The sequence below is a fragment of the Lolium rigidum genome, chromosome 7 (assembly GCF_022539505.1).
Source record: "Lolium rigidum isolate FL_2022 chromosome 7, APGP_CSIRO_Lrig_0.1, whole genome shotgun sequence".
Classification (NCBI taxonomy): Eukaryota; Viridiplantae; Streptophyta; class Magnoliopsida; order Poales; family Poaceae; genus Lolium; species Lolium rigidum.
This window is the reverse complement of record NC_061514.1, coordinates 105,419,712-105,435,405: the sequence shown is the minus strand read 5'-3', so window position 1 is coordinate 105,435,405 and position 15,694 is coordinate 105,419,712. Positions and strand designations below refer to the sequence as shown.

Here is a 15,694-nt window from a genome sequence, read left to right as displayed (position 1 = left end):
GTTGATCTTGCGAATTGTGGGCCCAGCCTCGCCACGCTGGCACATGTTCAGCGCCAGCTGGCGCTACGGCGAAGAGGGTAGCTCCCCGGAGAAAGGCGCTACTAAAAAGATCAGATTTTGAATATTTTTCAAAATAGTTCAAATCGTGCTGAACTTTCAAAAAAGGGTTAAATTTGTTGAAATCGACGGTAACTCCCAGATCGTTTTTCGGAAGCCTAAATTAATTTGGAGACAGTGGGCGGCTGCATTTCGGATGCATTGCGCGAATGCTTCCGCGTGAAAACTGGGCGGGGCAAAAGCCTCTAGGAGAAATTTGGATATGAGTTTTACCATCTCTTGTCCACTCGACCGAAACCCATCACTTGAATTTGTTTGCCCTGAGACACGCCCGAAGGCGCAGCAACTTTGTCGAGAGCGGCACGCAACGTACGCCTGCAGCCAGTGTCAGTAATGATGTCTGACAGACACGGCCATACCATCCCTGTACATACATCGCTGTATTGCATCGCGTACTCCAGCCCTGTATTTCCCCTGGCCTGGAGGGACGTGGACAAGTCGTCGTAGACATGTCGACCCCGGCCGAATATCGTCAGGCCGATCGGCGCCGGTCCCTTTCGGCGCATGCAGCCCCGCCCAAATGTCGCGCGCGCGACGCGCCCACGCCACCGCTCCTCCGCTCCGCTCCCCGCCGCGCCGCGCGCACGGCCGCACGGCACCGCACGGCGAGCCAAGCGAAGGAAAAAGCCAGGCCCGGCGGGCGGGCGGCGGAAGTAGACGGAGCCGTTTGTCGCCGTCCATCCCTGTGGGCTGCGCATATGGCGTCACCTCCTGTCCTCTCCTCTCCGCTCTGGATATTAGCTGGCATGGAAAGTGAGCGACCCAGCAAACGGCTACGCGCACGCAGGCGTACGCAACCAAATTCCCGCCGCTCAATACGTACATTTCCACGTCACCCATCCGCGGCCTCTTCCCGTATGCTCGGTGTATTTTTGGTATGTACTCGACGTGCGGCTAACCATTTCTCCATTTCTCTCGCGTCGTCGCGCTCGGACAGGTAGAGCGCCGCTGTTCTAGAGCAGATAGATAGATAGTGCCCCGTTTCCTTGTCTTAGAAAAAGAGCGATCTATCTTCAAGCAGCGAGCTAGCGTACGCGGCCACCACCAGCTCTGTGTCTCTCTGTGTATATATAGATGGTCAGGGGAGGGCCTCCCTGATCCCCAAATGCCTGTCCCCGGCCCCTGATACATCCTTAAACCTCCCATAAGCCTTCGTCTCCTTCTCTTCCTTTCAACCTGCTCCGGCCTCTCCTCCGTCTCCGGATCAGGGAGGCGAGAGACGCGGGCGCGCAGCTGCCGCGGCGCCGGGATTCTGCCATTGGAGCGAGCGTCGAAGCCGGAGAAAGATACCTTCTGCTGCTACTAGACCACCTCTATTGCACAAGGTTTCACCGGTAAGAGGCCCCTTCCCATCCATGTATTTTTCCGACCCCCTCATCAGCAGTCACCATGCATGCAGTTACTTATACTTACTCCAGATGGATAGCTTCATAGCTACTCTTCTCTGCTCTAGCCAATTTCATCTACAAATACTAGTACTAATTCCTTCCAAGAACTAGTAAACCGATCGAACGCTAGGCTAGCCATAGTTACCGCTTTCCCTCCTTCTGTCTTTGGCTTAAACCCGACCATGGCGACGCGTGCATCGGCGGAACGGCCGGAAGCCATGGCCGTCTTCTTCGCCTTCTTCCTACTTTTTGAGAGAGAAAGCGCTTGTAGAGAAAGAGAGAGCAGGGCGACGAGGAGGTGGCGTGCGTATGGCGCCAGGTACAGACGCGTATACGCATCGTACGTACGTACGTGTCAGTAGGCGCCGCGCGCGCGCGCGAGCGACGGCGAGGCTCGGGTTGGCGCGCGCGCGTCTACAGCTGGATCCTGGCTGGATGTCTAGCTACGTCGGCGACCGGATTTATTAGTCTGACATGACCCGACCACACCTGACCACACGGCTGCTTGCTTAATTAGCCTGCGATTGCGTCGCCACCAGGCTACTCGGTCGAGTATTCGGTTATGACTCGTTAAATTAAAGTGAAGGAAATTAATACTAGGTGAGCAGTAATTAACTGACACTGAATGTACTCTTACCGACAGTAACACCGGTAGTACAGGTAAAAGAACTGTTACCAACAGTACCAGGAGTACTATGGATGGGCTGGCGTCCAGTAGTATGGAAAATACATTCATTCTTATGGGTGCCAAGCACCCCCATACATAAAAACGAACAATAATTAGAAAAAAAAATCTGAATCCTTTTGGAACCAAGATGATCGATTTTTTTTTTTGAATAAGATGATCAAATATTATACTTGTATTAAAAAATCGAGAGAACTACTATCATTGTATCATGCATGGGTAAAACAGACCAAATCGAAAAGCCCCATGTCCATATACTATCCACGATATGTTCGTCATAAATTTTTTTTTGCCTAGAATAATATGGAAATCATTTCAAACCCAATTCTTTTATACAAATACAAAACTTGACCATCTTTTATTTTCAAGAGGATTCGTTTTTCTCAATATTTAAAATTACTATAAATTTTAGAATTGCATAGCAGCCATGTACCAAAAATTCGCATCCCTAGTAATCCTTCCGTCCCATGAAAATCTAAAATTTGTTAAAATTTAGATGTATTAAGATACTATTTACTGTCTAGATACATTCAAATTTAGATAAATGTCAAGCAACTTTTTGAGATGAATGGAGTAGTATGGACTATGGAAAAATGAGTGGCTTTGCTTGGAAACCGCCTGCTGCGATCGGCGCATGCATGCTACGGAGTGGAGTAGTTGACAAACTCATCAATCATGGTTTCTGTTACCAACATCGCATCATCATCATCGACGGGACAAAGCGTCTTGTCCTTTCTCCTTTCCCTAGCTTCGCTCCACACCCTACCTGGCTCTTTTACTTTTGCCAAGCTAAAATGAAAGCTTTGGAGTGCAATAGTACCACAAGTACAAGTCGATGCATTTTCTTTCTTTCTTTTGAGCAAAGAGTATCTGCACCATGGTTCATGCATGCATGCAGACCCAGGTCAGGTCAAGTCACCCACGCATATCATAAACCCGGAATTTCTTTTCCCACCAAAAAAGTGAAACAAAACAAAGCTGCTAGTACGGTAGAAGAAATTTCAACGCAGGTGCATAGACAGTATATATACTAGGGTTGCCAGACTCCTCTCCAAATGGAATGATTAGCAAAGAGCTGCGCCGGCCTAGCAACTAGAGTTAACTTTGACAGGATCCAAACAAAGCCCTTTGCTCCTGTACTTAGTCAATGGGCCTGTACACAGAATCTCCGGAACGGCTCACAAATGGAAGAAATCGGGCACGCCAATGTCACTAGCGACCACTCTGAACGATATAGCTGGCGCCTTGTTGTCTTCCCAACAGAAAAGGATGGGACCCTGCAACTGTGCAGGATGTGATGACAAAGCGTACTCCCATCCTATGTGGTACTAGCTAGTTGTTGATCATCACAAGCGACGATACACACGCAAAGGACACCGGGTTTGCCTGTGCCGTATACACGATCGGTGGAGATTGGTCGTACTAGTTCATTGCATACATCATTAGTGTGTACTCCTACCAATTTATTTTTTCAGCTTCCAGGTAGAGTATACCACATAAAATGTGCACCGGGAACAAATTAACCACTACAGCCAGTTGACGGCATTGATCGTGTACAACCATTAAAACTTGTCAGCCAAGATGGTACGCTGCCGAAACTTTGCATCTTTTTTCATGCTGGACATTATTTTTTTTTTTTTGAAGTAAGGCAAGAGATTTGCCATCTTTATTTATTAATTAAGAACAAGTTTAGATGTTTCAAACAAATGCCTAGGGAGAAAAGCCTAAGACTTCACCTAGGGACAGCTCTCCCGGTAAAGCATTACACACAAATTTTGCCATGTTTATATCCACAAGGTAGCCTCATCTTCGATCTTAATGATAATTGTCGTTGTCGGTGAAGCGTGGTTGCGGGAGACCCTAGCATTTCTATCTTTCCAAACTTCCCAAGACACAAGAATGAGCATTGGGCCATGGCCTTCCTAATGCTATATCTTGGCCTGAAACCAAGATAGTATATCATTCAAAACACGGATCGTGTACTGGGATTTCTAGAGAAGATGCGGTGACGATTCTTAAATATGACGGTATAGCGGTTCATGAAAAGGGGAAGGCCAGGTTGTGGCAATTCTCCAAACATTTTATATTACTTTCGTGCAAGATTTTTCTGGCCTATTCGGAAGCTGGAAATTACAAATGGTGATGACCATCTGCGCAAGTTCTTTGTGTCATAGATGAAACTCTTTCTTGTTTCTTGCGACTATTCTAATAAGGTGGGTCCCGGCAAAATCTTCGCTACAATGGGACTGTTTTTAAGTCAATATTTCATTTTTTTACATTTCAAAAAACTCTATAAAAGATTATGCGAGTACACATAGATGTCTGGCATGTACAATTTAAGTTTGGTAGAATTATCTTTCCAGATGTGACCTACACAAAAAGACAAACATGAACGTGAGATTCGAGTATTTTTTTCCTTTTTAGAACCACATTTTTATGATTTACGTTTAAGGTAAATTACATAGTATTATTTAAAATTAAAAATTCATAGAAAACAGTTGTATGTATCTATAAAATAATTCTGAATTTTTAAATACTCCCTTCGATTCATATGAATTGACTTAACTTTGTCTAGATATACATGTATCTAGTCAATAAATGTATCTACATACATTCGTATTTAGATAAAATTGAGTTAATTAGTTTAGATCGGAGGAAGTATGTTTCCTAGAGCTCAGGTTCCATATCGTCGCCCTTGGTTTCCTGGGCTTTAATGACATGTACCGTTGAAACCAAAAAAGGCTCGTGATGCCCCTGCAAGTGTTTGTAACCAACACGTTTCGAATGCTCATAGATAAGGGTTACAGTAGATTATAAATTTGCTTTGACCCAATCTGCTATGTAGACTGTACGTACCATTTCTTAGCTCAACTGGAAGCAAGGTACCATTGTTTTCTCTGCAATGTATAGATCTTTGTCCTACCCTCTATGACTCAAACTCAATACGATGGCGTCTAACTATTATTCTATCTCACAAAGAAGAACCTTCGGATAAGGCCCAACTGGCAGCACTGGGAACAGACAAAGTTGTCAATTGACGAAAGATTTTGCACGCGGCTGCATGGGAGAGAAAACATTTCAGCCAAAGAACAAGAGAGCAATCTGGAGGCAGCTACTAATCAACAGATTCCATTTTTCTTGTCAGTTTTTGGATATAATAATACTTCCTCAGAAGGCCAGAAACAGAAAATTTCTGGCTTTCGGCCGGAAAAAAATAAGTGTTCTTGGTGCTCATGATACCTTTGACTGTGTCTTGTCACAACCGTTCCATTATTGGTACATCCGTAGCAGTTGAGTAGAAGCTCATAAAACCACTCCATATGTTTGTTTGTCTGAGACCAGCCTTCTGATTTGAATAGAAGAGGCGAGAGTGATTTTCCATGAAACCGACTTCTGAACCGACGACCACAGCTGTAAAAGTCGCCTTTTACTCGGGGCCGAATGCTTGCTAGCTAGCTAGCTAGCTCACACATCAACTCTCCTGGTTTTCAGCAGGGAAAAAAGGGCAAGGGGATTGTGAGCAGTGGTCGCAGGAGAAGAGGAAGATGATGATGACCGAAGTGGCCAACCACAGCAAAAGGAACCACACCGACAGCTACTTCAGTGGGAAGCAGGCCGTCGCCACCAGCAGCGGCTCGGAGGAGTTCGTGGGCATGGGGTCGAAGAAGCCGAGGAACGCGAGCCCGAGGGGCGGCGGCGGTCCCATATCGCCAAAGGTATTCTTCACTGTTAAGCTTGCGCATCGAGCTCTTTGCCTGTGAGTTGGATGGTGTACCGTGCTGAAGTGATTTTGCTATGGCTGACTGAGCAGGAGAAGAAGGACAAGGTCGGCGAGAGAGTGGCGGCGCTGCAGCAGCTGGTGTCGCCTTTCGGGAAGGTGCTTGTTTGGCTCTGCAATGTCTTTCTCACTTCTCGTCTCTGCAGAGTAGCAGATCATTCGAGATGAAAGATTGAGCATTTTCAGCTCTGCGAAATTGTGTTCCTAACCCTCTTTGGCACGTTTGGCAGACGGACACTGCTTCTGTTCTTCAGGAGGCGTCAGGCTACATCAAGTTCTTGCACCAGCAGCTGGAGGTTAGTTATCCTCATTCGCGGCACGTCGCATCAATTTTGATCCTGCGTTTGCTTATCCTTCTATTCTGTTGATCGCAATGCGATGCAGGTTCTTAGCTCTCCGTACATGCGCGCTCCGCCGGCGCCCGGCGCCGAGCCTGAGGTGAGATCAGTAGCTCATTGTTTCACACTATTCCGAAAATCTACTGAAAAAAATATGAACATTGCATACTCTGAGAGAAGTATAAACTGCAAGTGCATACCCCAATTCTTCTGCACTCAGTGAACGCGTCGTGTAATCGATTTGCGATGCTTGATGCAGGACCCAGACCACTACAGCCTGCGGAACCGCGGGCTCTGCCTGGTGCCGGTGGAAGAGACGCTGCAGCTGACCCAGAGCAACGGCGCCGACCTCTGGGCGCCGGCCAACACCACCAGGCGCAGATAAACCCAAGCTAGCGCGCTTCTATCTTCGCAGACCGGCCAAGAATAGAGCCTGGACGACGACGGCAGCACCAAATCGTTTCTCTGATCCTGAACGTACCCTGTCCTGGCGCCAGTAGTAATGTGTAATCCTAAGTATATAGCGAAACGACGCACCGCCGAACGATCGATCGATCGACCTGTGTGTGTCTGTGTAAACTCTGTGGTTTAACATGGTAGCGACCTGTTGCTGTCGCTGACTAATTAAAATCAGCAGTTCGATGCCAGTCTCTCGGCGAATGCTGGGCCTTGAATCCAGGTGCGCAGTCCTCTGCATCTCCGTCGGTGCGCGGAAAACTGAGAACCTGCACAGCGTTCTGGACTTCTGGTAGCCTACCTACATGCCCTGTGTCGGCGGTCGGTTGGTTTCTGAATCTACCAAATACCCAAATAGCACGGATAGAATGACCAAACCGAGCCGAATACCAAACAATTTTTAAGTTATATATATACAGTAGGTTTCCATACTGCGTATTTTTTATTATTTATAAACCATCAAAGTATAGGGTTAGAGCTACTAGCTAATACAAGACTCAGGCCACTACTCCCAAGTTAAATGAAAGCTTGCACCCAAGTTGCTAATCCAGCATCATTTTTCATCTTGGCCTTGCAAACTAGCAAAGTCATCTCAAACTTCTTTCTGCATCTGTAAATGCTAGGTGGAATGCTCTAGAAAATGAAATCATTTCTTTTAGTCTAGATAGCCCAGCAAACAAGCATAACAATGTCCATGGAGAATGGCTGCTCTTAATCTAGCAATGGCATCCTGAATGCGGAAAACTCCTGAATTTGGTGCAGGCCAGTTTGGGTATAAATACTTCCAACATATAAGCAAAATGATTTCTTAATTCCAGTTTTGCGCGCTCGGAAATCAGTGCCCCCTACTCGCGAGTTTATGGGCCGAGATTGAAGGGTCAGCAACTGTTCCTCCAAAAAAAAAACGTGAGGGTGAGCATGATGTCTTCAGCCAGTGGCCGGGGCAGCAGTGGTATGGCACTGGGCTGCTGGCATTTGCAGAAGCGATAGCATCCACGGTACATATGATACGGAGATGCCAGGAAGCGGTGGCCGTGACCGGCTCGTTTTCATAAAAAAGGACCTGCTACATCTTTGCGTCTGGGAAAAAAGAGGAAAAAATTATGGCTTCGCCCGGGTTCGAACCGGAGACCTTCAGTGTGTTAGACTGACGTGATAACCAACTACACCACGAAACCTCTGATGACATGATTTGTATTGCGATTATTTTATAGCTTATTAATTCTGCTGAGTCGCTTACAAAACAAATACATAAACTGCACCGGAGATTCACCTGAAGTGATCTCACACCAGAAACTATTACTGTTGATGGCAATAGACAGTACTAAATCCTTAGATCTCCACACAGACTCAGAGTACTGCACGTCCAAAGCAAACCAGGAACCATTGCTGGTTCCAGTACAATACAGAAAACGTCATACCAATTCCAGTACAATACAGAAAACATCATACCAATTACAGCCGATGGCGTGCACCTTGAATACACATCTTGACTCGTTCCAGCACAATGAACATCTTCCTCCGGTGCTCGATGTTGTTGGTCTGGTAGCCTCGAATTGCGCATTACTGATCAAACTGGTATGCCATCATACCAACAAGTTACGAATACAAAACACCAATGCATAGCTCAGACGATGGCATGCACCTTGAATACATATCTCACATCTGTGACTAGTTCTGGTACAATACATTTGAACATCGATTGATACATGATAAATCTCCAGAGCATAACATGAGAGCAAACAAAGAATTAGTGCTGCTGACCGCAGCTTCTACCCAATAATTTTATCTCAAGGAAGTCCAGGTAACAGCCGCTTGCACAAAAGCCTGGTCATACAACCGGTCCCAGAGCGCGTACCACAGAACTCTCCATTTCCTCTTGAATAAGAAGGTGCACAAGACCACCCAGAGTCCCATCACATATCCAAAACCTGTGCCGAGGAAAAACGATACCGCATCGTCACTTGCATCTTCATGGTGTTCTGGAGTTGTCTCGGTTTGGGATGAACACTTCCGCGAGAGAGGAGGACCGCACAGGCCAGGGTTGCCAATATAAATAGATTCCTGGTCCTCAAGTGTTTGCAGTTGATTTCCAGGAGGAATCCTTCCACTCAGATTGTTGTAGGACAGGTTCAAGCGACTCAATGAGGTGAGAGCTGAAAAGCTTGAAGGGATTTCACCATACAAATCATTGTGTGATAAGTCAAGTGACTCGACTTGCATTAAGGCGCCAATATGCTCAGGGATTTTTCTGTTGAAGTTGTTCCATGATAAGTTCAAGCTCTTCAATGTGAAAAGAGTGCTTATTTCTGCAGGAATCTCTCCGGTCAGACTGTTACAGGATAGGTCAAGATTCACCATATATACGATTTCTCCGGTATATAATCTCTCTTGTCCTTTTGTCAGTACCGCCAAATTCTCAGTATAATCAACTAGTTCATTTTCACCATACAAAATTTCTAGAAGTGAATGCGTACTGAAGATCATAAGAGTAGTCTCTTGTTTGTATCATGCCTGTGCAATTAACGATAGATCTCGGTATGCTTCCTGATATATTGTTACCGGATAGGTCCAAGTATTGAAGATTAACAAGCTTCATAAGCTCATCTGGAATGTGACCATAAAACATATTGGATCTGAGTCGTAAGAATGACAAAGACGATACCTTCTCCCCAATCCATGTTGGCAAGGTCCCAGAGAATTGATTATGTCCCAGATCAAGAAGGATGAGCCGTGGGCATTTCTGGACAAGCAATGGAAATTCACCAGAGAGGTTGTTGTTGCTTAAGCTTAGGTTAACGATACTCAGACCTGTAATGTTGGCGCTGGATTGATTGTCTAGGCAATCGGTAATTGATCCGTTGAGATTATTTCTTGATAGATCTAACAACTGCAATGAGTGCATCTTGCACAAAGAATATGGAATGGCACCAGAGATCATATTGTCATATAGAAGAAGTGTTGTAAGCCTTGGCGCCCCAAAGTCCAACGGTAGTGGCCCAACTACATAGTTCCGACTGAGATCTAAGCTGGTTAGACTGATGGGAAGCTTAGGTATTGGACCACCAAGCTGGTTAGAACTGAAATCCATTTCTTTTCCTCTCATAAATTCCATTGTTGATGGGAGGACTCCTGTAATCTGATTATTTCGAATATTCAGATGCTGTACCGAGGAAGCTGATATCCAAAACCAATCTGGTAACATGTCATGTATGCTTGTGTTTGACACATCAAGACTCACTATGATGCAGCCCAGCCTATCGTCGATGCTACACCATGGCCAAGGAGTCCCCCAAGTGGACCAACAACGCAAAACCCCGCCATATATGTCAAGGTGAACCCTATCCTCTCTATGGTCGACCTCAACACCAACTTGAATGGTATGCTACCTCATGCCTATCATCATGGTGTTTATAGGTACCGACGTCGACAAGGACCAAAAGAGAAGGAACTCCCATGGTGCAAGGAAGAGAGAAGAAGAAGGAGGAAAGGAGAGAAGAAGGAAGAGGAAGAAGAGGCGGGAGGAGGAGGCCCAGCCGGCCCAGGGGCCGGCCAACCGGGCCCCAGGCCGGACCAGCCGGTCACAGGGCCGGTCAGACCGGGCCCTGGGCCGGGTCCTCCCCGGTGTCAACCGGAATGCGCACCGGTGCCAACCGGAAGCATTCCCGGGGCTCCGGGAGCCCCACCCGGTCAGCGTTCGGCCCAGCATCCGGTTTGGACCGGATGGGCCGGCCCCAGACCCGGTCAAACCGGCCCCTGGACCGGATTTCATGGGTTTGACTCGACCGGATCTGCCCGAGTCGGTCCACCGCATACCTGTTCGACCCAAGTCGCCTTGTACCTCTATATAAGCACCTAGGTCGCCCCCTTTACTCTTTAGACAAGATTTAGGCTTAAACATAACTTTGAGCTTTGTCTCCCTAGGGTTAGATCCCCTTTGTATCAAGGTTACCCTTGTAGGATGTATGCATTTGGATGTGTGAGATTATAGTGTTACCCACTCTCTCTCCCACTCCTTGATTCATCTCTCTACACCGATCTCTCACATCGGAATTCTGCCGCACGTCTCTTCCGGGTTGATTCTATTGGCGTGGTCCATCGAACCACGGGGGTAAGATTCGATTGTATCGGGTTGGCGTGCGTGTGTTTGTTATTCGTGTTCTTCGCGTTCTTCGGCCTCTCCCTCTTTTCCCCTTTTGGATTTGGGTCAATCGCGAGATCGGGCCACAAACTAGGTCTTAGACCTCATCATATGGTATCAGCAACTCTTGGTTACCGCGAATTTGACCCCCACCCACCTAATTTCGTCTCTAAAAAATTTCCCAAAAAATTCCCCAAAAATAGCCCTAATTTGCCTTTTGATGGATCTGCGATTTTGTTGCGTTTTGAGTGGTTTTGGTCCATGGATTCGGTGTTGTTGTGCTTGATCTACTATTTCCCCCACCTTTTAGCCTCCAATTCCATCGTTTCTTTCGATTTGGGTCGATTTGGTTTGGTTTGGCTCAAGAACAAGAGAGAGAAACGCAAACCGGCCCAGAACCCGGTCGACCGGGCGACGGACCGGCCCAACCGGCCCCAGGGCCGGCCAACCGGGTCCCAGGCCGGGCGCCACACCACCACCACCATCGCCGACCACCACCACTCCTCTCCACCGCCGGCAAGCACCGCCACCTCCCCAACCCACCGGTAAACACCGCCGTGGCCCCACCACCACCGCCGCATCCGCAAGAGCATCGAAACCACCCACCACCGGCATACTGATACGTCCAATTTGCATCACTATTTTGTATCATAATTTGCTGTTATTCATTGATATATTTCATATTGGGACACAATACTTATGTTATTTCATCTATTTTGCATGTTTCATCATTATTGGAGGATCGAGCACCGGAGCCAGGATTCTGCTGGAAAAAGCACCGCCAGAACACAATATTTCGGAAGATCAAGCTGTGGAAGGAAATTATACCAAAAATCCTATTTTTCCGGATGACGAAGGAAGCCGGAAGGGGGAGCCGAGCTGGACCCAAGGTGGGCCCGGACCATAGGGCGGCGCGGCCCATGGCCCGGCCGCGCCACCTTGTGGTGTGGGGGCCCCACAGCCCCTTTCGCCTCCTTTTCTTCGCGTACTCCTTCGTCCCGAAAACCTAAGCCACGGGGGTACCTCGCGGAAGAGTTACGGCCGCCTCGCGGGGCGGAGAACACCGAGAGAGAAAAGAGCTCTCCGGCGGGCGGGAATCCGCCGGGGAAATTCCCTCCCGGAGGGGAAATCGACGCCATCGCCATCGTCATCGAGCTGGACATCATCTCCATCATCATCATCATCATCTCCACCGTCTACACCGCCATCATCACCGCTGCACCTCGTCACCGCTGTAACAATTTGGGTTGGATCTTGATTGTTTGATAGGGGAAACTCTCCCGGTGTTAATTTCTACTTGTTATTGATGCTATTGAGTGAAACCATTAAGCCAAGGTTTATGTTCAGATTGTTATTCATCATCATATCACCTCTGATTGTATTCCATATGATGTCTCGTGAGTAGTTCGTTTAGTTCTTGAGGACATGGGTGAAGTCTAAATGCTAGTAGTGAATTATGGTTGAGTAATATTCAATGTTATGATATTTAAGTTGTGGTGTCATTCTTCGAGTGGTGTCGTGTGAACGTCGACTACACGATACTTCACCATTTATGGGCCTAGGGGAGTGCATCTTGTATTCGGTTGCTAATTGCGGGGTTGCCGGAGTGATAGAAACCTGAGCCCCCGTTAGTATATCGATGCAAGAGGGATCGCGGGATCTCGGAGTTTAAGGCTGTGGTTAGATTTATCTTAATTACTTTCTTGTAGTTGCGGATGCTTGCAAGGGGTATAATCACAAGTATGTATTAGTCCTAGGAAGGGCGGTGCATTAGCATAGGTTCACCCACACAACACTTATCAAAACAATGAAGATTATTTAGCTACATGAAGCGAAAGCACTAGACTAAAATCCCCGTGTGTCCTCAAGAACGTTTGGTCATTATAAGTAAACAAACCGGCTTGTCCTTTGTGCTAAAAAGGATTGGGCCACTCGCTGCAATTATTTCTCTCGCATTTTACTTACTCGTACTTTATTCATCTGTTACATCAAAACCCCTTGAATACTTGTCTGTGAGCATTTACAGTGAATCCTTCATCGAAACTGCTTGTCAACACCTTCTGCTCCTCGTTGGGATCGACATTCTTACTTATCGAAGATACTACGATACACCCCCTATACTTGTGGGTCATCAAGACTATTTTCTGGCGCTGTTGCCGGGGAGTGAAGCGCTATTGGTAAGTGGAATTGGTAAGGAAAACCTTTACTATTTGTGCTGATTTTATTTCTGCCTGCTGCTATAAGTTATTATGGAGAGATCTTCTCTTCAATTTCTATTTGGGAAATCTACTACTACTGCAACGGTAGTGGATGAAGCGCCAGGTGAGGAAGTAGTACCATATAAAATACCTATGAAAATTATTGAACGTGTTATGGATAACCGCTATGAAGGGGATGGAACTGTCCATCCTGGTGATCATTTACTTGTTTTTGCATGAATTATGCGGTTTATTCAAATGTGCGGGTATTGCTATGAATGAAGTTAGAAAGAAACTATTCACTATATCGTCTGTACGGTAAAGCGGCGCAACTGGTATAAATTGCTTGAAGAATGGTGATTCTCTTGATTGGGAGGACATTGTGCCTTTATTTTATTCCAAATTTTATCCTCCAAGTGAAATTCACAAAGATCGGAACCGCATATATAATTTTTGGCCTCATGATGGAGAGAGTATTGCCCAAGCTTGGGGGAGATTGAAGTCTTTAATGCTCAAATGCCCCATTCATGAGCTTCCTGGTAATGTTATTATTGATAATTTCTATGCAAGACTTTCTTTTCAAGACAAGACCTTGCTTGGATACTTCTTGTTCTGGATCATTTACACGCAACAAAGAAGAGTTTAAAAGGGACCTTCTTGATCGGATCCAAGAAAATACTTGAAGGATGGGAGAACGACAAAGATAGAGAATCAGGTATAATTTATGATTATAAATGCATTGAAGCTTTTATGGATACTGATAAATTTCGTAATATGAGTGCTGCATATGGTCTTGATTCCCAAGTTGTTGCAAATCTTTACAAAGCTTTTGCCTCTTATTATGAATTGCCTAAGAAGAATTTTGATAAGTATCATGAACCGTATAAAGATAAAATTGATTCATCTGTAAACAAATGTGTAGTGATTGAAACTGTTGATCATGTTATTCCTGAAGCTTATATTGAAAAAACTCCTTTCCCTGCTAAAATGAAGGAGTACTCTGTCGTATCTAGTGCGGTTCATAAAAGTGAAAAGAAACCCATAGAACCTGAAGAACAAATTAAAATTGAACCTGCTGTTGCAATAGTTAAAGATCTTGTGACTGAAAATGTGGAGGATGGTCATATTATTTTCTGTGAAGATGCTTCTAATATTGTTTCACATCCTAATAAACCCAAACAAGTTAGTGTTCCTATGCTATACTGTTAGAATTGGTGATCATTGCTATTATGGTTTATGTGATATTGGTGCAAGCGTTAGTGCTATTCCTTATGAGCTTTATACGGAGATTATGCACGAAATTGATTCTTGTGAACTTGAAGATATTGATGTGGTTATTCAGTTGGCTAATAGAGAAACTATTTCACCAATTGGTATTGTTCGAGATGTGGAAGTTCTATGTGGTAAGATTAAATATCCTGTCGACTTTTTAGTACTTGGTTCTGCTGCTAGTGATCATTGTCCTATCATTTTTGGTAGACCTTTTCTAAATACTTGTGGAGCTATTATAGATTGTAAGAAAGAGAAAATTTTGACTAAATTTGCTGGTGAACCTTATGAATTTAACTTTTCTAAATTCACTAAAACTCCTTATAAAGCTGACTTGCCTAGTAATGATTTTAAAATGGAGCAGTGTGCATCTATTGTTCTTGTTCCTAATAATCCTTTGCAGCAACATTTGGAGAATAGTGAAAGTGAAGCTTTTAGGAAAGAAAGAGATGAGCTTGAGGAAATTTTTCGTCGACAACCTATTCTCAAGCATGATTTACCGGTGGAAGATTTGGGTACAACACCGCCACCAAAGGAAGATCCTGTTTTTGATTTAAAGCCTTTACCGATAATCTTAAATATGCTCATATTGATGATAAGAAAATATATCCTGTTATTATTAGTTCTAAGCTTTCGAGAGATTGAGGAAGAAAGGTTATTGGAAATATTGAAGAAACACCGAGGAGCTATTGGCTATACTCTTGATGATTTGAAGGGGATTTCTCCTTCTATTTGCCAACATGCTATCAATATGGAAGATGATGCAAAGCCTGTTGTTGAACATCAACGTCGTCTAATTCCGAAGATGAAAGAGGTGGTAAGGAACGAGGTATTAAAACTTCTTGAAGCTGGTATTATATATCCTATTGCCGATAGTAGATGGGTTAGTCTTGTGCATTGTGTTCCTAAGAAAGGAGGAATGACTGTTGTGCCTAATGATAATGATGAGCTTATTCCTCAAAGAGTAGTTGTAGGGTATAGAATGTGCATTGATTTCCGAAAAGTTAATAAAGTCACTAAGAAAGATCATTACCCTTTACCCTTTATTGATCAAATGCTAGAAAGGTTATCTAAAAATACTCACTTTTGTTTTCTTGATGGTTATTCTGGGTTTTCACAAATTGCTGTTAAAGCTAAAGATCAAGAGAAAACCACGTTCACTTGTCCTTATGGAACTTATGCTTATAGGCGTATGCCTTTTGGTTTATGTAATGCTCCTGCTACTTTTCAAAGATGCATGTCTGCTATTTTTCATGGTTTTTGCGAAAGTATTGTAGAGGTGTTCATGGATGATTTTTCTGTCTATGGGAATTCTTTTGATAAT

General features: G+C 45.1%; 1 protein-coding gene and 1 non-coding gene across 2 annotated transcripts; one reads left to right on the top strand and one right to left on the bottom strand.

The window, feature by feature from the left end:
* Positions 1–5,705: 5,705 nt before the first annotated feature.
* LOC124676484 (transcription factor bHLH153-like) lies at positions 5,706–6,953 on the top strand. The gene is made up of 5 exons (XM_047212532.1): positions 5,706–5,906; positions 6,002–6,067; positions 6,199–6,264; positions 6,353–6,406; positions 6,566–6,953. The coding sequence occupies exons 1-5, from the start codon at positions 5,736–5,738 to the stop codon at positions 6,689–6,691; spliced, it is 483 nt and encodes a 160-aa protein (XP_047068488.1). The 5' UTR covers positions 5,706–5,735; the 3' UTR covers positions 6,692–6,953.
* Positions 6,954–7,866: 913 nt separating this feature from the next.
* Positions 7,867–7,940, bottom strand: TRNAV-AAC. The gene has a single exon. It is a non-coding gene; the product is annotated as a tRNA-Val (tRNA).
* Positions 7,941–15,694: the final 7,754 nt, after the last annotated feature.